The sequence below is a fragment of the Thalassophryne amazonica genome, chromosome 15 (assembly GCF_902500255.1).
Source record: "Thalassophryne amazonica chromosome 15, fThaAma1.1, whole genome shotgun sequence".
NCBI classification, from domain to species: domain Eukaryota; kingdom Metazoa; phylum Chordata; class Actinopteri; order Batrachoidiformes; family Batrachoididae; genus Thalassophryne; species Thalassophryne amazonica.
In genome coordinates, this window is record NC_047117.1 from 71,078,334 (window position 1) to 71,094,226 (window position 15,893).

A 15,893-nucleotide genomic window follows, 5' to 3' on the forward strand; every position below is an offset into this window, starting at 1 on the left:
CAAGAATTTATTCCAGTGATTGCAGATTTTTCAGCGCATTTATGGAGACGCTAGAACTTTGGGAAATGTTGAAAAGTTGGGGTTTTATTGATTTATTTATTTGATTTTCTTACCTCTCTTTGGAAGGCATAACAGTTATTCATCATATTGACTTTTCTCAGAGATTTAGTTTGGGGAACTGAAGAAAAAGGTGAATCAATATTTGTGAATGATTCTGAATTGTGTACAAGATTTTTTTTAAACCTTCATTAATGTGGCATTGTGTCTTGCTTCAGGTGCACAATTTTCGATTCTGTATTTTTAAATAGGGGAATTCAGATCAACATTACATTGAAGATGGTTTTCACTCAGGATTCTGAATATTAGACATGTAACAGGCCTTTCCTGGTGACTTTTAGTAGTGATTCAGTGGTTAATATTCCATTTTCCACTGTGAAAATGTGCTTTGCGAGTTGAATTGTAGTTGGTCTGAAAGGGCTAAAGAGCAGCACCTGGATCCCTTTTTTAGGCAGATAGAGGCAGAGATTTGAGGCTATGGCCCATGCTGCAGCCCACCTGAAGAAGGCTCGTGAGTTCGATCAGCATCCAGAGTACGAACCTCTCCAAAATGCCAGGGAGAGGAGGAGACGGCGGCATGAAAGAGCTGAGCAAAAGCAGCAGGTAACATGCACAAGCCCTCAACTTTCTGTCTCTTTTAATGTAGTGATTTAAAGAATAACCTAAGCATTAGATTGTGTTGTACTACCCTCTCATAAATCGTATGCGAGTGTAGTTGTGGTTATGCAGTGTTGTCTTGGAGTTGGATGATGGTAGAGTGATGACAGATGTCAGGCTGAAGTTCAGATAGACGTTACATGTTGGTGTGGGCTAAATTCACATTTTAGTATTTAAATAAAGGTCACACTCAATTGTTTGCACTTATTTGAACACAGTGTTATCAGCAACTGTGCTACCATACATTTTTCTCACTTCCTTTGTTTACAGTTTTATTTTCATTATTATTATTTATATATATTTATTCATTTTTATTAAACCATTCGCAAATTTTCCAGACAAGGTGATTCTCATACCCCCTCAAACATGGGGTGTATGGGAATCATCTTCCCATCTGTTCATTTATGGATTTCAATGAAATGTCACATAATGGCAGGGCTCGACACTAATGCTTGTCCACTTGACATTGGCGAGTGAACAGTGCTATTGGACTCATGCTCCATGGCCCTCATTTGCCTGATGTGGAAAGTTGATTTTCATACACATATGGAATGAAATCTGGACAAAAAGCCACATATTTCTGTGCGTTTCCTGGGGCGGGAGAAGTGTTTTTGATTGACTTAGGGTTTACATTAATGTTGTGCTGATGTGAAATCAGCAAGGCTGGACAGGCACAGTTATATGTATCGCATCTCTGGGACAAGCAGCGTTGAGTTGAAAAAAATAAACAGTTTGCGCCATCTCTCTGTGTCTCACAGCGGGTTGGGGTGGGGACGTGAGTTTTGCGAACATATTTTCACTTTGTTTTTCTTTTATAGTGTGTGCACATCCATTGACTGCACATCCTCTGGCTGTTAACACAGCTAAAAACAGGATGGGACCTGCATTTAAAAAATGCAATTGATATTTGTCTGTGCCCGAAAGAGGACTTACTTTGGCTGTTTGTCCTGAACATGCTGTGATTGGTCAAACGCGAAGATGTCATGAGATGGCCCACGTTAGCGAGTGAGACATTGATTTAAAAATGTGAGTTAAAAAGAGTAAACACAGTTGTTTGACAATGAATGGCTTCACACAGCCACTAACCATGAGTGAAAAAAAGTTTTTGTGCAGTCATCCATATTCGCTGAAAAATGGCCAAAAAAAACCTAAAATTCTGCCAGAGTATGTAAACCTATGAACACAACTGTATACGAGGTCTGTCAATAAAGTATAGGTCCTTTTTATTTTTTTCAAAAACTATATGGATTTCATTCATATGTTTTTACGTCAGACATGCTTGAACCCTCGTGCGCATGCGTAAGTTTTTCCACGCCTGTTGGTGACGTCATTCGCCTGTGAGCACTACTCCTCCACATTTCAGGCTCTATTGATCCAGGACGTCGTGAGAGAACAGAGAAGTTTCAGAAGAAGTCGGTTTCAGCATTTTATCCAGATATTCCACTGTTAAAGGAGATTTTTTTAATGAAAGACGTGCGGACGGATTGCAGCGTCGGCTCGCAGCCACCGCGATGCTCTGCCACAGGAAAAACACCTCTGTTGGAAGCCTTAAGGACAAGTTGGAACATGTCCAGCTGTTAAACAATTTCTCATATACTCACTCCACTGAAAGCCATCAAAAGCCGCCTGGATTTTACAAATGGTTATCAACACGGAGGTGTTTTTCCTGTGCCGCCGAACCGCGCCGGCTGCGTCCCGACGCGCGGACCCGTCCGCACGTTTTTCATTAAAAAAAATCTCCTTTAACAGTGGAATATCCGGATAAAATGCTGAAACCGACTTCTTCTGAAACTTCTCTGTTCTCTCACGACGTCCTGGATCAATAGAGCCTGAAATGTGGAGGTTTTCAGCTTGAAACAGGCTGACGACGGTGCCTGAGAGCGCTGCGCGACGTCTCGCACCGTGGGAAGTCCTTAAAGCGACAGTATCACCTCAAAATCTCTCATCAGCCGTTAAAATTTTCACTGAAAACCAGCTTAATTTTTCGAACCGTGTCCACTTCGATGTGTCTCACAGGTTTAGAAAAAAGTTTGATCAAACAAAGCGCCAGTCTCTCAGCAACTTCTCAGACAAAGGAATTCCGACGAGGGGCTGGACGACTCCTCCCACAAGGAGTGCTCACAGGCGAATGACGTCACCGACAGGCGTGGAAAAACTCACGCATGCACACGAGGGTTCAAGCATGTCTGACGTAAAAACATATGAATGAAATCCATATAGTTTTTTAAAAAAATAAAAAGGACCTATACTTTATTGACAGCCCTCGTATGTACATTAAAAATGGCAATTATTCCAAACGTTTCATTATCAAACCTTTATGCCAAAGAAATGCAAATGATGCCTAAGGTTTTATAGTTTGGACTTGTTTATAAATGACTGTAATTACAGTCAACAACCAACCAATGTACATCATGCTGCCGTCACTCAGATTGGCAGTGTCTGTGTTGCATTGCTGAGCGTCTGTTTTGGCCCCCCATATTGGCCACTTGTCTGTCACAAAAACCCAGCCATGTTTGACAGCATTATAAACAATACCACTGAACTGCCCTTAGCTGGACAAACTATGTAATGATACCATTTCCAACAGCCACAGTGTTTTTCTCTATTGTTTATTTGGTAAAATAAAACTTTTCATATCAGCAAAAATAATGCCAATACCAGTGCATTTGTGAAAGGCTTATTCATTTATCTGAGAGATTTCAGCTGTCAGTTTCCACTGTGAGGAACATAGTGAGGAAATGGAAGACCACAGGCACAGTATTAGTTAAGGCCCGAAGTGGCAGGCCAAGAAAAATCTCAGATAAGCTGAAGCGAAGGATGGTGAGAACAGTCAACCCACAGACCTGCTCCAAAGACTTACAACGTGATTTTGCTGCAGATAGTGTCTCATTGACACTATCAACTATACAGCGCACTTTGCAACAAAGAGATCCTGTAATGCAGAGGAAGCCTTTTCTGTGTACACGCCACAAACAGTCACTAGAGCTAAAGCACATTTGGACAAGCCAGCTTCATTTTGGAATAAGGTGCTGTGGATTGATGAAACTAAAATTGAGTTATTTGGACAGAAGAAGGGGTGGTATACGAGGTCTGTTAGAATAGTGTCCGACCTTTTAATTTTTTTCAAAAACCATATGGATTTGAATCACGTGTGATTGCATCAGCCAAGCTTGAACCTTTGTGCGCATGCGTGAGTTTTTTCATGCCTGTCGGTTGCATCATTCGCCTATGAGCAGGCTTTGTGTGAGCAGTGGTCCACCCCTCTCGTCTGATTTTTATTGCGAATAAATGTCTGAACAATTTGGAGCTTTGCTGCATCAATTTTTTCCAGAAACTGTGAGAGCTCTCCAGGTGGTAACCATTTGGAAAATTCAAATGGCTTTCAGGGATGATTTTATGGGGATTACACAGATTAAGGAGTGCTCCAGCCGGTTTAAAGACTGCCCACAGCTGCTGAGAGTGCGCCGCGCTCCAAGCGCCAATCTACAGGCTCAAACCCTGCTGAAACAACCAGATCATTTCCAACGTGAAGGCTTTGTTGATCTGGGACGTCGTCTGACTTACACAAAAATGGCAGGAGACGTGGACATCAGTACTTTTTCGGCACATTCCACTGTTACAGGAGTTTTTTTCATGGAAAGAAAAGCGGACGGATGTGCCACGGAGCCGTTCATGGCGCGTCACAAAACCACCTCCGTGTTGGTCTAACAGGACGGCTTTGAGATGGCTTTTGGTGGGTTTTCAGTCGTGTGACTAACCGAGAAATTGTGGATGAGCCTGGACATGCCAGAACATGTCCTGTGAGGCTTCATCACGGCGTTGCTTTGCGCCATGCGGCTCCACCGCGACGCGCGGAATTCCTCCGCACATCTGTCTCAATGTGCCGAAAAACTGCTGATGTCCACGTCTTCCGCAATTCCTGTGCTAGTCAGAGGACGTCCCGGATAAAACACAGCATCCAGTTTGGAAATTAACGGCACATTCCACTGTTACAGGAGTTTTTGTCATGGAAAGAGGAGCGGAGGAATTCCGCGCGTCGGGACGGAGCCGCATGGCGCAGAGCAACGCCGTGATGAAGCCTCACAGGACATGTTCTGGCATGTCCAGGCTCATCTGCCTGGGCTCAATGCCTATCTCGGCTTTCAGTGGCTTACCAGTCGAGTGAGTATAACAGAAATTGTGGAGAGCTGGGCATGTCCCAACTTGTCCTCTGACACTCCAAAACGGAGGTGTTCTTTGTCTTGCTCCATCAGCGAATCCGTCGTGACGCACGAAGCCTCCGCGCGGCTTTCCATGACAAAATCTCTTGTTAAAAGTGAAATCTGCCGTAAAATGGCTGATGTCCAGTTCTTGTGATAACCAGAGAAATTGCACACGATGGTCCCGGATCCATACAGCCCTCCGTTTAGAAATGAAATGGTCGTTTCTGCCTGTCAATTGCGGATCGGAGCGCGGCGCGCCGTGCGCCATTGTGGGCCGTCCTTAAAGCAGTAGTAACACTCCTTAATCTCTGTGAAGCCCATAAAATTTTCACCGAAAGCCATGTGAATTTTTCAAATGGTTTCCAGCTGTCTGTCTCTAACAGTTTCTGAAAAAATTCTGATAGAACAAAGCCCAAATCATTCCGCCATTTCCTGGCAATGAAAAAACGACGCGAGGGGTGGACCAGTGCTCACTCAAAGCCTGCCCACAGGTGAATGACGCAACCGACAGGTGTGAAAAAACTCACGCATGCGCACGAAGGTTCAAGCTTGGCTGACGTAAAAACATATGAATCAAATCCATATATTTTTTGCATAAAATAAAAAGGTCGGATACTTTTCTCACAGACCTCGTGTGTGTGTGTGTGTGTGTGTGTGTGTGTGTGTGTGTGTGTGTGTGTGTGTGTGTGTGTGTGTGTGTGTGTATATACACACACACAAACTGGATGCGTTTTCATCTCTGGGTAGAGGTGAACTCTGATGTGGAAAAGAAAATGCGCACTGCACATGTGCACAATGATGATTTACTTTATTATTTGTATATATGTTTGTGTATATTTTTGGAATGCTTGTTTTTGTCCACTGTTGCTCAAACTAAAAACAAATCTGTTATCCTGTATTGCGTGACTGCCTGATCTTTCTACTCAAATCCTGTGCGAATACAGAGATTACAGCCTGTTCTTAATTAGTCCAGTTTCCTCTGTACAGCAGTTTGCTGCACAAACAAACCTGCATGCTGTGCAGCATGCAGCTGCTGCTGCACAGCATCACAGATCTTTCTCTGGAGCTGTAAGAAATTTCACTTTTTGATAGTCTATTAATCTATTATTCATCAAGACCTGTGCAATTTTTGCATAATGTTAAGTGTCAACAATGTCTCATCTCATTTTGTTAGTTATGTTTCAAAATTTACTCCAAAGTTGAATCGTGAGCAATATTAAAACTGAGTTGGGTTCTCAAGAATATATTTTTCCCAGTCAATGAAAAATTAGATACATCCGCTATTCTTTTTGAACAATTTTAAAACCTTATCTGAATTTGAATAAGACAAACTGATGAACAAACCAGTGCCTACCCCCAAAGTTTTTGAAATTCTGAAATTATTTACCATATTTTTTGGAGTATAAGTTGCACACATCAGAGCAAAGAGCCATATGTATTTGGCCTGAGTGGATTACTGTTCAGATGGCAGACTGAGAAGTGAGAGGTTATGTGGCTAGGAAACGTATCTTGAACCAAAGCATCCACTGCAGCTCCCTGGGGGGAAGAAGTTGAGGGATTAACGCCTGCAACACCTCCTCATTCTCCACATCCTGCCACCTGGTCACCTTCATCCCATCAGACGTATGTTGAATTTTTGCTACATTGTGACTGCAGATGCTCTTGTGCTCAGTTTGTCAAACGAGTGACACTGTGTGGTCACACCATGCACAATGAAACCAGCTAACAGGCTCATTCAAGATGTGCATATTAGATTTTTTTTTATGTCTTATGCAAAAATTACACTGCAAGAAAGGGGATATATGCAAAAGTCTGGATTTATTGGTTTGCCTCAAATTTTGCTTCCGTTTTTTTTTTTTTTTTTTTTTACAGCAATAATCACAAATTGCTGAGTTGAGGCTTTGCCTTCTGATTCTCACCCATGATCTTTGACATTGCTGTACAGCATTGCAAGCCGTACAGTCTCACACCCAGCTGTTGTGCACCGCACCCTGGACACACACACACAGTAAGAGGCCTGGTTAATGAGGGCCGGAAAGGCAAAAATAGTCTCTTCAGCAGACATAACGGGGAGGGTAAAGTGTTTATGGCTACAGTTGTTATCATACAGACAGAAGAGAGCCACAGGCTGGTTGGACTGACTCATAAAGACAAGCCTGGAGAGGCAAAGGATGAAACTAATGATGATTGTGATATCAGTTTGGAATCACAGTTTTTCAGTGTAACCAGGGAAAATATAAGTTTGATGGTAAACATGGGCAATGCAGCAACATGCAAATCCTGTGGATCAGATAAAGTGTTAAATAATTCCGGAGACGACACTTTAAACCAACACACACACTACTACTGGGCTGCTGATTCTGGATCTGAAGTTGACTTTTTGCTGGTGAGTGCTGCACACAGGTTGAAGGTTTCATCTGGTATTAATAATTATTTTTCTGTTATGTGTTCTTATTGTCATTAGAAAAGCTGCTGTGTTAATATCTAGTGTGTGTGTGTGTGTGTGTGTGTGTGTGTGTGTGTCAGGTCATGTGACCAGTTTTACCTTTGACCCTGGCAGTGATGTAGCTTCAACAGCCAGCTTATTTCTTCTTAGTTCACAAATTCACATGTAAGGCTTTTAACACAATTAAATAGTAACACTGCAGTAAAATACATACACAATATATGTCTTTCGGTGTTTCGCTTGTTTTTGTTCAGGGTCGCCACGGCAGCACCACTACAGGTGCTACCCTGGATGCCCTTCCTTATGCTAAATAAATAAATACATTTCTAATTCATTCTAAAATTAAAGTCAGTTTCATTTGTCATGATAAAAAAAAGTAAAAGCTCCTGTTTTTTTTCAATTTAAATATGAGCTATTATATTTCTTTTTATGTATGACTGTAGATGTTGAGAAGCAACATAGCACAAATCATCTGTTATAATACTATAATGACAAATATTAGCGAAAAGATGTTCGTGTTTTTCTAAAAACTTAGTCGCTTAGTATATACATTAATCAACAAATGATAAATTGATCAACATGATTTCCCTAGAAAACACAGGTATTTCACCAAAAACGGTTCAGCTTTGAAGGTAATGCTCAGCTCATTTTGATAATTTTATATTTGTAAGCTTTTTATTTTGCTGCATCTTTACTTTATGAAGATACAAAATGTAATGGCTGAGGTTTCCCTCAGTCAGTGGTAGGCACAGCTAACCAAAAAGTTAGCTTCGATAACCATTAATCAGTTAACTGAAAAGTTATCTTTTATGACGATTTACAAACTAAAAAGCTGCTGCTTTTTTCACAAGCTTTGAACCCTGCGGCTTAAACAACCGAAATACATCCATTAATGCATTGATTGGCAGAATAAAATACACGTAGTAAATTAGTTTTAGTGGAATTCATCTAAATAAATAATCCACATAAAGCGTCCTTTTGTTTAATCCAAAACATTGTCTAACATGAAGAAAAGTCCCTCCCTCTGTACACACAGCTGTGGCGTGAGAGCTCCTCTCCCACACTGAGTCTTGGCGATTAAATTACAGCCACAAAGAAATAAAATAAAATAATGTTAAAAGTAGTATGCTTTGTTTTTGTGTTGAGTGGACAAGTCACTGTAACGTCCAAAGTGAACCTGAACTACACTACCACAATGGTCCCTGCGTCGAGCAGCCAATCACGTTTTGCGCTTAATGATGATGTCATCAGCAAGCCAGTCTGCTAAAAATACACACAAAAAAATGTTTTATTTTTAGGGTTTACAAACGTTTGTGATCATTAAACTTTACCAGCAAAAATGTTATCGGACTGATAGTTATTGGAACTAAATTTAGCGGAAGATAATTGGTCCGATGTTGGTTTTAAAACTTATCTGAAAAGCTAATCCGATAGCAAAAACATTAGCGTCGATCTTTATCTGCTATCGAATTAGCTGAACTGTGCCCACCACTGCCCTCAGGTGTTTTTTTTCAATGCATATCAATCAATCAATCAATCAATCAATTTTTTTATATAGCGCCAAATCACAACAAACAGTTGCCCCAAGGCGCTTTATATTGTAAGGTAAGGCCATACAATAATTATGTAAAACCCCAACGGTCAAAACGACCCCCTGTGAGCAAGCACTTGGCTACAGTGGGAAGGAAAAACTCCCTTTTAACAGGAAGAAACCTCCAGCAGAACCAGGCTCAGGGAGGGGCAGTCTTCTGCTGGGACTGGTTGGGGCTGAGGGAGAGAACCAGGAAAAAGACATGCTGTGGAGGGGAGCAGAGATCGATCACTAATGATTAAATGCATTGTGGTGCATACAGAGCAAAAAGAGAAAGAAACAATGCATCATGGGAACCCCCCAGCAGTCTACGTCTATAGCAGCATAACTAAGGGATGGTTCAGGGTCACCTGATCCAGCCCTAACTATAAGCTTTAGCAAAAAGGAAAGTTTTAAGCCTAATCTTAAAAGTAGAGAGGGTGTCTGTCTCCCTGATCTGAATTGGGAGCTGTCAGATATGAAGAAAAAATACAGTGAACACATTTCCAGACTAGTATATTGTGTTATTATGTGTTTTTTTCTACCTTTTTTATGGTTTTGCTTTTATTAAGTTTTTTAATTCATTTTGTTCTGTTTTCTTCCATGCCGTGTTGTGTGAAGCGCCTTGAGGCGATTTTATCGTGAATTGGCGCTGTACAAATGAATACATTTGAAATTTTAATTTGATTTGATTCAATAATCTTTAGGCTTTATGTTATATTTTGAACATTTTACTGAAAGTGTTGTGCACTGATCTTAAAGTTATGTCTCCGATAAAATTGTCACATTGAAATCACAGTGCAAATTACACAAACTTGCAGTTTTTAAAAATGTTTTCATTGATCTTGCAGGTTTTCAAAACCAGTTGCACTTCTGATTGAATTTTTCCTTGCTTTTGGGTAAAAACTGTCATAGTCTAACTGACAGTTTTGTCACTCAGGTTGTCTTAATGAGTGTTTACAACTGTGAAGGATTTGTGTTCTGATCTTTGGTTTCATCCTCAGACTTAAACTACCACAATCTAGTCAAACAGACTAGATTCAATTTGAAATAATACATTCAGTTGGATATTCCAGAATCTTAGAGAGACATCTCTTCACTTTTTTTTGCTGATCTCTGTGTGTTTGTGTCTCCCAGATTGATGTCAAAGTATTGACATGAGAAGTGCAGTTGTGTTCAAAATAACAGCAATGTCTTTAAAAAAGTGAGTAAAGCTCAAAATCCTTTTAATAAAGGATTATTAACCGAACGCGAGGTCTGTAGGGGAAAATATCAAACCGAGGTCTTGACAGTACGGACTTTGCTGCGCTTGGTCCATACAAAAACGTACAAACCGAGCAAGCAAGGTTAATAATTTGTTTATTATATGGCTGTTCAGAGCTGTGTTTTCATCTTGTTGGTCTTCATTTTGCATTTCCACTTTAAGCTCGTTCACTGTTAATTCTTCCAATTCAAACTCGTCAGTGTAATAAAATTCGTTCAGAGAACGGTCCTCTTCGTTGCTCATAATTTCTTTGTTCGCTTTTTGTTTTCTTTTATTTTGCACTGTGAAAATTGTAAACAAAGTCGCAAATCTGATATGCCATCCGGACCGATTGTCATGGTAATGGTCTGATATGGGAAAATATTAGACCGGAAATCAGCCAATCAGAGCGCATGTACCACCATAGCCATATATTAATAAAGAATTATTAACTGAATGAGAGGTCTGTACGGGAAAATATCAGACCGAGGTGTTGACAGCACAGACCGCTTGTCAGTGGTCTGATATCCCCGTACAGACCTAGCAAGTGAGGTTAGTAATTTATTATATAGCTTTTTTATATATAAATACGCAAACTTACAGTATCACCCGAATATGCTGCTGACGGTGTGTGGCTTGTTCGCTTTCTTCACCTCGGTGAAGAACTTGCTAACAGATGGTCCGGTTGTTAGCTGGTAAGCTTTCAATCTGTGTGTTTTTTCTGATACTGTTTAGGTATTTATGGAGTACGTTCGTGTCCGACTTACTTTTTCTAATCGTGTTTTTAGCTTCCTGGTTTGTAGCGAAAATACGTGTTGCGGACCGATTGTCATGGTAGCTGGTCCGATATGGGAAAATATCTGACCGGTAATCAGCTGATCAGAACACACGTACCATCATAGCCATATTAAAAATAGCTTTTATTTCTAACACAAATGCATTGAGAACACTGTACATTCTATTCCAAATCAAAACATGAAGAGAAATCTATCAAATTTGTTATTACTTTACAGAAAGTGGAAAAAAAAGGAATATTAGGCTGTGTATAAAGAAGCAAGAGGTATAGCAGGAAAAAACAACAAAACTTTTACTGTGGACACACCAAATTGACCTTAAGTTCAATGAAAATCTATTTTACATTGTGCATAATCTGAATAATGTGAATCTCATAGCTAATTTCCATCCAGACACAGCTGTCATTTTCACATTCCATGTCCAAGTTCTTAAATAGAAAATGTACATGTGTTCATGTGGTCATTCCTGCTCATGTTGGTCTTAAAATGAGGCACAGTGTTGTGTATTGGTAGTAGGAAGGGATTTTACCATCAACCAAGAAAACCGAAGTCCAGTGTCGAGTTGTTCCGCTATTTATTCTGTGCAGTATTCAGACACAGCATACACTGATGGGGTTGTGATGGCTGATCAAGAGGCGCCTGGGAAGAGCTTATGGAGTGATGAGGTCACCGGACAGGGGTGTTTGGCAATGGCAGTATGTTTGCATGACAATGAAGGTCCAAGCACTGCTTGTCTTGCTGTATGGTTGTGAGCCTTGGACACTAACTAGTGACCTAAAGCAAAGATGGGATGTCTTTTTTGCAAGGTCTTTTTGAAAATCTGTGGGTACCCCCAAATTGACTTTGTGTAATATGAGCACTTTCTGACAAAGGGCACAAAAACAGTCCCAAAGGCATGAATCGTGAAGAAAAAGTGAGCCTGGAGTTCTCCCATCACTGAAAATCCTGCGTGTGCAGAGTGCATAAAAGACCGAAATGAAACCGAAACTAACAAGAGAAGAACAAAGCCAACGGTGACCTTGACGCTTTAAAACAAAATCAAAACGAAGCGCCAGCGTGTGATCGTGTCTGTGGACAGCACAGCTGTTGTTTTGACAACGTGTGTGCGCACACGCACATTGGAGCCAGAGACGTTGAGAGGCTGGAGAGAGCGAGGTTGGACAAAGTTGGACGACAATCAAACGGAATGCTGATGGTACGGGAACTACCCAAATGATGAGGAACCGTCAAGACAGAAAGCAAAATGGATTACGGACGAATTGAGGTTGTCGTCAGGATTCATTCACATTTTTTCAACAATTTGAAAATTCTAACAAAGCGGCAACTTCAGAAATGATGCTGGACAACATTTAAACGATGTCTCCAAAAGTCAGCGTAAGTCCAGATTTCTTGTTTCGTTTTGGCTTCGGTGACCGGGGCTGAAGACTCAGATCAACTACAGTACAGTACTGGGGTGGGGGGTGTCGCCCAGTAGTTCACCTCAAGAAGCTGCTGCTCCCGTAGGTGATCTGCTCGGTTGCCTTGACATTTTGTGTGCAAATCCGGTTTCTCAAGAGAAAACCTATCACTTCTATCATCTGCTGAGTCCACCATGTTAGTAGTAATGCACCACATTAAAGTGCTCCCTGCCACTGAAGGCAAAAACGGGATATTCTGATTGGTTTAACTCATGTTATGCTTAACCTGCCCACTCCCTGGTACCGTGGGCCTTACTCTGCGATCTGATGGCAGAGTGAAGTTGAACACGCCCCAAATGTACTTACACTGTGTGCACTTTACATTGGGCACAAAATGTTTGCATTTCTATCTTCAATATTGGCTCTAATTTCTGTATTTTTTCTCTTTTCTGTATTTTCCTCTACAGTCTGACAGTAGCACCAGTTTTCTGAGGGCCGCCAGAGCAGGGAACATTGACAAAGTCCTCGAATTCCTGAAAAATGGAGTTGACATCGGGACTTGTAACCAAGTAAGGAACTTGTTACCAGCCTTAACTGACCTACTTGAAACAAGTGAAGACAGATTAGTTTTTTTTTTTTTTGCTTTTCTGTTTATTTATTGTGGCTGTGCAGATGATTTTTTTCCTTTACAACAATCTATCTACTTACTGTATGATGCTACATTTAATAGTTTGATCTTCACCAACATTCTATAAAAGGTTCCCTTTTGATCCAGTTGATACTCAAGGAGGGCTTGTGGCTGTTCATTCCCACCATCAGCCACATTCCACTGAGGAGGCGGCACTGTGGATCAAAATAAATTTAACCCACAGTGCGTGACCCGATGTCCTGCTGAGGTCAATATGATTTATCATGCTTCATGCATGACCACGAGGTAGTGTAGCGGATGAAGGTGAAGTGAGTTATGTGGGTCTGTGTGTGGAGGCTTGTGCACGTTTGTCAGCTCCTCATATTTTTGGCTGTTTCCTTGCTGCTTGTCTTTAGTCTGGCTGTCAGACAGGATTGGGCAGTGACTCACCCAAAGCTTGATGATGTGTTTTCAGGGGCATCACAGGTTTGATTTTTATGCACCAACAGAGAAGCCCAGTGATTCAGTGAGAAATAAGCACAGAGTTGATGAAACTCAACATTTTTAAGACTTACTAATGCAATGAGGGCATGATGATAGTAATGGCTACCGCAGTGTGACATTTCATCCCAGTGACTTTGACTGGGATGGTCAACGAGAGGATTGCTCTTGCCAGGGCCATTCTGGAATTCAGTGTGTGCCACATTTGGTCCAGAACAGGCTGAAAATCAAATTCCATTACCTTGACCTTTGCCTAAATTAATAATTTCAGAGGAACTTTGGGGTCAACCTTCCCTAACATACCAGTTGTGGTAGAATTCAACAAAAGGACCTGGGAGGAGTCCTTGTTGCAGACAGGTGGACATGACCATTGCCTTAGAAATGGGCCAACCGTATTGAGAGGACTAGGGGAACAGACAGACAGAACAAAGTCCCAGGTTTTGAAGAAAAGCTTTGTCCTGCCAATTATTTTATATGGAGATAAACGTATATTAATACTGATAGGAAATATAGCGTTCTCATATCTTTACATACAGTGGCTTGCAAAAGTATTCAGCTCCTTGGTATTTCACGCATTTTAATTTGTTTATGGTATTTCAAATACAAAAAGTAAATCAGGCTTCTCAATATAAAACTTTCTAAAATTATCTACCTTAGACTCAAACTGAAAGTAAATCTCTACAGCTTGATATAAATTAATTAAAATATAAAAGCCAAGATGATGGCTTGGATAAGTAATCACATCCTTTGGTATAATGCCTGTAAATAATCAGTTTAATTGCCAGTTTTCTTCAGACAAGTCAGGGGATAGATACATGAACATTTCCAAGTCACAGAATATGTCTTGGACTTTATTTACATCAATTATGAAGAAATACAAACAAAATGGAACGCTATGGTAAATCTGCATGTGTTGTGAAAGTGTAGTGACACGGACCCACAACAGGGGGTGCAAATGAACGTACTGCTGGCAAGAACAAAGACAGTCAAGTGTGGGTGTGTGCACACCTAGTAACAACAACGGTGGGAATGCCACCTCCACCTCTCACTCAATATGTTGCAGAGTACCGCAGTGATTCCTCAGGGGAAAAGAGTGCCGTCCTGCACTCACTCAGCCTCCAAAGAAAGAGGGACCGGTACTCCTGCAAACACTCACAATATACAGATATAGATAAACACAAATGGCTGAGGATATTACCTCCAGTGAAGTACGATATCTCGGCAACGAGGTGGAGATGACGTCTGGTCTTTATGGAGTGAGAGGACGTTGAGTAGATGGGTGACAGCTGTCAAGAGGTAATGAGTGACAGCTGTCACCCCCGGCTGTGTCCATGGCGGCAGCGCCCTCTCGTGCCTGAAGCCCGCACTTCAGGCAGGGCGCCCACTGGGGGTGGGCCAGCAGTACCTCCTCTTCTGGCGGCCCACACACAACAGGACCCCCCCCTCAACGGGCGCCTCCTGGCGCCCGACCAGGCTTGTCGGGGTGTCGACGGTAGAAGTCGGCCAGGAGGGCCGGATCCAGGATGAAGCTCCTCTTCACCCAGGAGCGTTCTTCGGGTCCATACCCCTCCCAGTCCACCAAGTACTGGAACCCCCGGCCCATCCGACGGACGTCCAGGAGCCGGTGCACCGTCCAAGCTGGCTCCCCGTCGATGATCCGAACAGGAGGCGGCGCCGGTCCGGGAGCACAGAGGGGTGAGGTGTGGTGAAGTTTGATGCGTGACACGTGGAAAACCGGATGGATTCACAGTGAAGCCGGGAGTTGGAGCTTCACTGCGGCAGGACTGAGGACTTTGAGGATCTTGAAGGGGCCAATGTACCTGTCCTGAAGTTTCGGGGAGTCCACCTGGAGGGGGATGTCCTTCGTGGAAAGCCACACCTCCTGCCCGGGCTGGTAAGCAGGGGCCAGGGATCGCCGGCGGTCTGCATGGATCTTCCCCTCGTCCGGGCCTTCAACAAGGCAGAACGGGCGGAGCGCCACACCCGACGGCACTTCCGCAGGTGGGCCTGGACCGAGGGCACACCGACCTCTCCCTCCACCACGGGAAACAACGGGGGCTGATACCCCAAACACACCTCAAATGGGGAGAGGCCGGTGGCAGAGGACACCTGGCTGTTATGCGCATACTCGATCCAGGCCAGATGTTTACTCCAGGCCGTCGGGTGTGCGGACGTCACACAGCGTAGAGCTTGTTCCAATTCCTGATTGGCCCGTTCTGCTTGTCCATTGGTGTGCAGATGATACCCGGACGAGAGGCTCACAGTAGCCCCCAGTTCCTGGTAGAAGCTCCTCCAGACGTGTGAGGAGAACTGGGGACCACGATCTGAGACGATGTCGGTGGGTATCCCATGCAGACGGACGACGTGGTGGACCAGGAGGTCTGCTGTCTCCTGGGCT

General features: G+C 42.5%; 1 protein-coding gene across 1 annotated transcript in view; it reads left to right on the forward strand.

Moving 5' to 3' along the window:
- LOC117525508 (ankyrin-2-like) overlaps positions 1 to 15,893 on the forward strand; it is a 199,307-nt gene that overhangs the window by 41,354 nt on the left and 142,060 nt on the right. The window contains 1 exon segment of the mRNA XM_034187364.1: positions 12,834 to 12,935. Within this exon segment, the coding sequence (XP_034043255.1) occupies positions 12,834 to 12,935 (102 nt within the window).